The sequence below is a fragment of the Dioscorea cayenensis genome, chromosome 5, assembly GCF_009730915.1.
Source record: "Dioscorea cayenensis subsp. rotundata cultivar TDr96_F1 chromosome 5, TDr96_F1_v2_PseudoChromosome.rev07_lg8_w22 25.fasta, whole genome shotgun sequence".
NCBI classification, from domain to species: domain Eukaryota; kingdom Viridiplantae; phylum Streptophyta; class Magnoliopsida; order Dioscoreales; family Dioscoreaceae; genus Dioscorea; species Dioscorea cayenensis.
Window position 1 is genome coordinate 10,788,906 of NC_052475.1, and position 8,138 is coordinate 10,797,043.

The 8,138-nt window shown below is 38.9% G+C and overlaps 1 protein-coding gene and 1 non-coding gene across 2 annotated transcripts; one reads left to right on the forward strand and one right to left on the reverse strand.

The window, feature by feature from the left end:
- Window positions 1–466: 466 nt before the first annotated feature.
- On the reverse strand, window positions 467–1,194 carry LOC120259978. Its single transcript, XM_039267428.1, has 2 exons — window positions 939–1,194; window positions 467–819 (listed from the first exon to the last, which is right to left on the reverse strand). Exons 1-2 carry the CDS (start codon window positions 1,192–1,194, stop codon window positions 467–469), a joined length of 609 nt encoding a protein of 202 aa, XP_039123362.1.
- Window positions 1,195–2,178: 984 nt separating this feature from the next.
- Window positions 2,179–2,285, forward strand: LOC120262638. Its single transcript, XR_005536899.1, has one exon. It is a non-coding gene; the product is annotated as a small nucleolar RNA R71 (small nucleolar RNA).
- Window positions 2,286–8,138: the final 5,853 nt, after the last annotated feature.

The following is an 8,138-nucleotide window of genomic DNA, read 5'->3' on the forward strand; positions in this document are numbered from 1 at the left end:
AGAGCTTTTTAACTTAAGTTTGAGCACATTTATGCTCACAATAACCCACACAAGAGAAGAAAAACTTGAGTCTAACAACATCAAATACCTAACAAAGAACATAAAACAAAGAACAACAAACATAAATAAAGAATAAAATCATAAGAACAAACACAAAAATACTTGGGTTGCCTCCCAAGAAGCGTTTTTTAATATCACTAGCTTGATATACCTTGTAGCGCTCACAGGGGATCATAAAATTTATTTCCCCCAAAATAACCTGTACCCTGGACGCACGAATAGGGGATTAACATATTAATCAAGAAATTTCCCCCTTACTTAGATTCAAAGAATACATGCAAGCCCTAAGGGAGGTCGGTGTGCTAATGCTCTTCTTGTTGACGGCCAAATGCTTCCACCGCTTCTTAGTCGAAGAGATCCTATGATTGACTAACTTGAGTTCCCCCTCAGACTCTTTGATGTGGCATTAAGGGTGGAGCTCCACGAATCCATCAGGTGGTTCTTCATCATCTAGTAACTCAGTCAAGTTATCCTTCATCCACGTGTCCTGCATAAAATCTAAAACACAATCATCAATAATATCTAAAGCATACCACATGTCATCACCATCCATAGAGTGGCTCATCGCATCTTTCAACTTAAATACCACTTCTTCATCACCCACTCTTAATACCATTCGACCATCCATGACATCAATTAAAGCTTGTGAAGTGGCTAAAAATGGATGCTCAAGTATCAAGGGAATCTTAGCATTGTCATTTAAATCTAGAATGACAAAATCCGCCAGGAAGATAAATCGGTCCACATTAACTAATACATCTTTGATAATGACATGGGGTGATGAACTGAATTATCAGTAAGCTGTAGAGTCATCTTCGTCGACCTAAGATCACCAAGCCCCAATTTTTAGAAAATTTTATAGGGCATCAAATTGATACTTGCTCCAAGATCGGCAAGTGCTTTTCCTTCAAGCATCCCCCCAATAGTACATGGGATGATTAAACCTCCCGGGTATTTCTCCTTCTTGGGGATCTTGTTGGAGATAATAGCGGAGCATTTCTCGCTCAAAGTGACAGTGGACACCTCTTCTAGCTTCCTCTTGTTAGTCAACAATTCCTTGAGGAATTTAGCATAGCAAGGCATTTGAGTGAGGGCCACAATGAATGGAACATTGATGTGCAAGGTCTGGAACATTTCAATTAATTTCTTAAACTACTTATCTCGTTGATCCTTCTTCACCATAGTCGGATAGGGTAGCTTAGGTTTGAAGCTAGGAATCTTGGTCTCCTCCTTGAATTTCTCCTTCTCATATTCCTCGACATTTCCACTAATGGATGTGACATTCACAATCACCACTTTAGGTTCCGGGGGTGCATTCTCACACCCTTGAGTTAGGGTAGATGTCAATTCGCTTCCACTTCTCAAAGTGACTACTTTTAAGGACTCATGGGGGTTGACTTCTATATTGCTTGCTAATAAACCTAGAGGACGTTCAGCAAGAGTCTTGGTAATCCATGCCACTTGATGTTTCGAATTCCGTAAGGATGCTTGTTGGTTCCTTAGTAATTCTTCATGTCCCGTGAGACAGACATCATTTGCTTGTATGTACTTTGCTAACAAAGTTTCAAGAGTTGGCCCCTTTCTTTCTTGATATGGTGGTCGAGGAGGTATAGGTTAGGGTTGTGGTAGCTTGAACTGTCCTTGTGGGCCTTGCCCCTGCTGGCTCCAAGAGAAATTCGGGTGGTTTCTCCATCTTGGATTGTAGGTGCCACTATAGGGATTGTTCTGAAATCTGTTGTTCTGACCCACATAATCAACCTGCTAAGTGCTGGAGGCCCCTGATGAGATTGAACAATCGGCCCTGCTTAGCCACCCCAAACTTCACAACTCATGACTCATGCTAGTTGTTGAACTTGCATAGCATCCAACCTCTTTGCAATAGCTTCCACCTGTGCTTCTAGTGTAGTCAATGCATCAACCTTATAAATTCCAGCAGCCTTCACTAGCTTGTTCCTTTCTGAGCTTCATCGATAGCCATTCAATGCCATGTCATCAATAAGAGTATAAACTTCAGTTGGTTGTTTATTGCAAAGTGCACCCCATCTATGACATCTAACATTTGCTTGGTAGCCAAGTTCAAACCATTATAAAAAAATCTGAATCTTTATCTAATCAACAATCCTATATTGAGGGTATTTTCTCAACAATTCCTTGTATCGTTTCCATGCTTCGTATAAGGTTTCAGACTCCATCTATCTGAAAGAAGATATATCAATTTTTAGGTTCATAATCTTTATAGGAGGAAAGTATCGAGTAAGAAAATTCTCGGCCAACTGTGCCCACGCAGTGATTGACCCTTGTGGCAAGGAACTTAGCCATTACTTGGCCCTTCTTAACACTGAGAATGGAAAGAGTCGAAGGCGAACTGTATCCTCAGACACATTGTTTGCCTTAAATGTGTCACAGATTTTCAAGAAGTTCTTCAATTTTTCATAAGGGTCCTCATTATAAAATCCATCAAATTGGCACATTTATTGCACCATCTGTATGAAATTTGGTTTCAGCTCAAAGTTATTCACGTCATAGGAGGACAAACAATGCTAGACCCTGCTCTCTCTAAATTTGGCCTAGCATAATCTGAAATACTTCTTTGTTGATTCCCAACCATTGGTTCATTCTGATCAACCTCAATACTGATTTCCATTGAACATGTGTCTATGATATTGACTTGCTTTAACCTTCTGTGTAATGTTCTCTCTGACTCTGAATCAGGACCACAAGTGGAGAAGAGGAACTTCCCTTAGTCATGCAAGAACACCTGTAAACCAGTTTATTAACCCATGAAAAAATAAAAATAAAAAAAAACAAGATAAAATGAAATAAAAAATGGCTAAATTACTATAAAGTAAAACTTTCTCAAGAGTTGCTAGTCCCCAACAACGGCGACAAAAACTTGATACTCCCCTTGTGTGTCCGTAAGTGTACGGGTCATACAAGTAGTAAAGTGTACCCAATAGGATTGGGTAGTTAAATCCACAGGGACTAGTATAGCTCTCGATACTTGTTTGTTTCCTAATATCTAGCTGACTCAAATATTTGTTTGAATTAATTAATCTACTAATTAGAAAAGAATAGAGAAGGAAGAAGAGATAGGGTCTTGGGTTGAAGAGATAGCAATGAAAAGGACAGTGCCCAGGATTTATCCCCTTGATAAATGCAACAACTAGTCAATAATTCAAGAGTTTTTTTTTTGGACCGTGGTAAACACCTACAGAGGGTTTGATAATGTACGTTCTCACCAAAGGCTTGGAACAGACTAAACACCTTTCTTAATATGTGCCCTAGCTAGATGAGTAAAGATTATCCTCTAGAGAACAAATCAATCTGAGGATAACTAGCAACTTAAAATGCAATGGTAACCAAAGGGGGAAATAGTAATGAAAAATCAATGCATAAGTAGTTATTTGCAAGTCTCTTATTACGCTAGCAACATACAAGTATAAAGGCAATCAACACAAAGAAAGATAAGCAATATAAGCAAAAGGGAGACCACAAGGAAACTCAAGAATCAATATCACTAAAATCAAAGCATTAGTGACAACACCCCTTGCGTATGTCCCGCAAGTACACGGGTTTGTCGAGTAATAAAATCCCAGGTGAGTGGGTATCGTATCCACAGGGAGTAGGGAATAAAAATACTTAAATTGTTTCTTAACCAAGTGAAAGATGAATAATGATTTTGTTAACAAGATGTAATGTAAACAAGAGTAAAAGAGACAAGAAAGGGAAGCAAGAGTAAAGGGAGGGTAAGGCAATCGATATAAATGTGGTACTCGGATATTGTTTCGCCTAGGATGATCATTTCAAGTGCAAAACCCTCTATTATGCTTCCTAACTAATGCATTAATGAGTCGTGGAGATCCTTCAATACATGGTCCCAAATCTAAGGTCAACCATGCCTGATTCTGTACATGCCCCGGAGGAGAAATCGAACAATCTCAACACCTCGCACTCGTACAGAATCGCAATGAGTTCTATGGATTCCAAGTGATAAATACTCTTCCTAGGTGTAGACCTAACCCTTTGGTCTAGGTGGAAGGTCCCTAATCACAATTAAACCCTAGGTGCTAAAATCACTTCAATGCTTCACTTCGTTGCCTCTTCAACTAAGCCCCAGCGAAAGGTCATCCCTTACCCCATTCATTCTACTATGACCGTAAAGAACTCAAGGAAATGGAGGTAGGATAAATCACACCGAAGGGGAAAGGGGATGCTCCGCTACCTCTCGACTCACCCTCTCAACCCTCTCCAATCTAGCTTTGTCTAATTCTTATGGTGTGTCACTCACTCACAAGTGTTACCAATAAGAACTCTCAACCCTAGAATCACTCTAAGGGAGTGTTCATTCAATCAAGCATTCAATATTGGAACTCAATTAAAGCATCAATTAATGGAAGCATAATAAAAGGTTTAACGAAACAAATACATCCTAGGGTTCACAAATCCAAGTACCCACTAGGGGGTTTAGCTCTTCATACAGCTAGTTACAAGCAACAATGAAATTGACTGTAAAAGCAACTAATCCATGGAAAACCCCATTGATAGTCGTGACGATGGTCTTGTGGAGAAGCCTCGGCTCTTTCAAAGGTCCCTTTGTCCGGCCTAGGATACACCTCGCCGGATCTGTGCCGACGAAAGCTCTCCCACTAACCTTCTTCCAAATGGATCACAATGTCGAAGCCATAGAACCTCTCCAAATCCCTTGCCAATACCTCTCAAAACCCTAGCCGCAGCCCTCTCTCAAGTTGGGGAAAAGATGAAGAAAAGAATGTTGAAATCGGGGCTGGAATCGCCTTTAAATAGGGATGGAATCGAACATCCACACGCCCCTGTGAAAATTCCTCACAGGTGTGAATAATTTCCACATGCCCGTGTGGATTCTCTGAACTTCACACATTTTCGGCCGGCTGTGAACAGTACCTGATACAGTATTTTGCTATAGTACTTGTTACATTACCGGCCCGGAACACTCCCAAATCCTTGCTTTCATGGAGGTAACGTAAACGGACACACATTTATGTCATAGATCCCTTTGCTTCTTTAATAAACGGCTTCATTGGTGAAAATCTTGCTATCAATGCACACGCCGAGATACTCGAATGTGACTGCCATTGTGCCCCTCCAAACCATCCTGCTAACCTGAATACAAGGAGGTTAGCACACATTCTTGCATGTTGAACCCGACTTATGTCTTCGTGTTTGAACCTTCTCAAGATTTCCTCCAAATAGTGCGTTCACGATCTACATTGGCTTCTTTCTTTACCATTCGTCTTCACAACCCTATATACATGAAAATAACATAAGTGCACACATATTAGCGCTAAAACCTGATTAAAGTAATGCTCATCATAAGGAAAGAACACTTTACATTCTTATCACACAAGTACTTATCAATTAGAAGTCAAGGTTCATAATCCAGGGCACTAAAAGACGATTAGCACCACATAGTCTTACAAACAACCATAGGAAAGCAATAAGAGAAATAGAAATTGTCCATTAAACTTCCTTATTACTTCACAATCACGTCGAATAAGGCTTAACAATGGTTGTCGCTGATGATCCTCCTTTTCCACACTTATCTTCCTTCCAGATCTAGCCCTTAACAGTGCCGATAGCTGCCTTAACTTACACCTTAAGAAGAGAGATGAAGATCCCTTCAAAATCTAACTTTAGGGCTTAAATAACCCTTTCTCGAGGTAAGCATGGCCATGTTAATGGACATGCTAATGATTGTGCTTGGCTCTGGATCTTGAGAATTAATTTCAGTACGAAACCAGTAAATCGTACGGGGGTAAGCTCACTCTTGCTTTGGGAGCATACTCATGTAAGGAGAAGAGTAACCATGCTGATATTCTCAGAGATTTCCTATAAAATTCATGAGAGTAAGCACGTCCGTGCTTACTGATCATGCTCCCTCAGCACGCTGGTGCTAGGGGTAGTGAAACCATGTTTCTCAGTTTTGTACAGACTCCAGTAAAATACATGGAAGTTTAGCACACTGGTGCTTCCAAGCATGGGTGTGCTTCATACCCTGCTTATCATGAAACTTGTATTCCAACACATTTTTACATCAGAATTAGTCTTTATTTATTCCTTTTGGTTAGAACCATAATTATCTGCAACATTTAGCAAACATACATCAAGCAGCATTAATTTATCATAAGAATGTGCTAAAAGGACAAGTGAAACACACAATAGGGTATAAAATATATATATATATATATATGTATAATGCACTCATCACATATCCAACATTCAGGATTTGTGAGATCAAATTTGCTTTAAGACTTAAGGATGTCGCGCTTATTATGGGTTTGTGCTGTGGAGGTGATATTGTATCTTTCAAACACCAGAAAGAACATTCCATCTTTGAGCAAGCGTAACTTAATAAGATGTATAACTGGCATCGAGATGTAATCAAAGCCAACCTTCTCAGACTTTTCAGTAGAAAATATGGTGAAAAGAAGATATTTGACAAGCTTCTTGTGGCTATCTCATAACCACCATCTTTTTTTCCAATACTTCACTAAATATACCAACAAAGGCTGCACATTATATTGACGACTTGGCATCACTTGGACATTATGCGTGGATGCATGCCACACACAGGTGGCTGATGACAGGCTTCCTATCAACGGTGGCCCATGTGCAACTTAGATACAAAAGAAAGTTAACAATTGCCAGATACTTGAAAAGATGCACCATCACCCTGAACATCTAGTTTTATGAACTGATAGATGCATGGATTAAGTCTGTATATACTGTACGTGCACGGATCATCAAGTAATACCTCATGGGTGAGCATGAGTGTTGTATTCCTCAGGGAATGATGAGAAGCTCATATTATTTCTTTTTAGCTTAATCAATAGCCTGGATGTCTATGTGTTTCTAGTTTTACTTTTACAATTTAATTAATAAAGTAGAATTGAGGATATTTAAGTACAATTGGGAAGAGTGAGTGATTGTATGAGAATTTCCTTAGCAATTACTTATGATATAAGTTGAGTTATGACAATTGTGTTCTAGTGTTGGACCGGGGGAGTTCAGAGGCCTACTGGTCCTAATCTATTGGCAACCAGGTCTAAAATACTAAGAACTTAAGATGGAATCTCTTCCACCCCAACTTCCTATATTCTCCTTAAGAAAAAGAACTCCTTTAAAAGGGCTAAATGAAACCCCAATCTAGAAATCTAGCAATACCTAATCTCTTAGCGTATGTCTAGATCTAACAAAACATGTGTGTTCTAATGTGTGGGAATCTCTTCCTCACAATATTAACAATCATGCATTGAATAACAATTAACTAGAATGATTAATTGAATTGTCAATAAAGGTTCACAAGCAATAATCAAGGTATCTAGACATATAATTCCACTCGAATTGGGGTCCTATGGATCAAGAGTAAAATTTTAAATAATGAAAGATCCAAGAGACAAAGAATAAATAATCCCTAAACTAAATCCCTGATAGGGATGCAAGTGTATATGTCGATCACGTAATAAAGTGTGCATAAATACAAAGAGTCGGTTCACTGGAAAGAAAGTGAAAACTAGTAATAATCCTAATTCCAAAAAGTAGCCTAAATAGGAGAGAAATACAGGAATAAACAGGAGAGAAATCAAGGGAAGAAAAGATATTTAGGTATAGTATCCGCCTATATTTGTAATCCTATTTGAACCGAGAGGTTTGCAGAATTATACTAAACCCCGATTTCTCAAGAGATGAGTAACTGAATAGGTATGAAGTTGATACAAACATCCACACAATTACATTAACACTGTATAAAACCTCACTATGAGCTAATGACAATCTCTTAAGTAGATAATCTCCCTCAAAGAAAGAGATTACCCCTAATCCGAATACAGATCAGAAATGTGATTTCTCCTAAATTCCACTCCAAATGATTGTAAAGAGCATAGAGATTATCACTAACTCACTTGGAAGGGTTGTGGGAGATGAAGTCTCTAAGATACCCTAACCAGAGGCATACTCACTATCCTCTTGCCACAATAGCAATCATCAATAAAAACACACAATTTGACTCAAATAGAGATGATTGTAATTAGGAAAACAACTAA

Excerpts from the sequence above, each read along its gene's own strand:
- LOC120259978 (XM_039267428.1), bottom strand. The coding sequence starts at position 1,194 with ATGTTCCAGACCTTGCACATCAATGTTCCATTCATTGTGGCCCTCACT. Across the intron at positions 820-938 it reads ACTTGCCGATCTTGGAGCAA|ATGTATTAGTTAATGTGGAC; the intron begins GTATCAATTTGA and ends TCATTATCAAAG.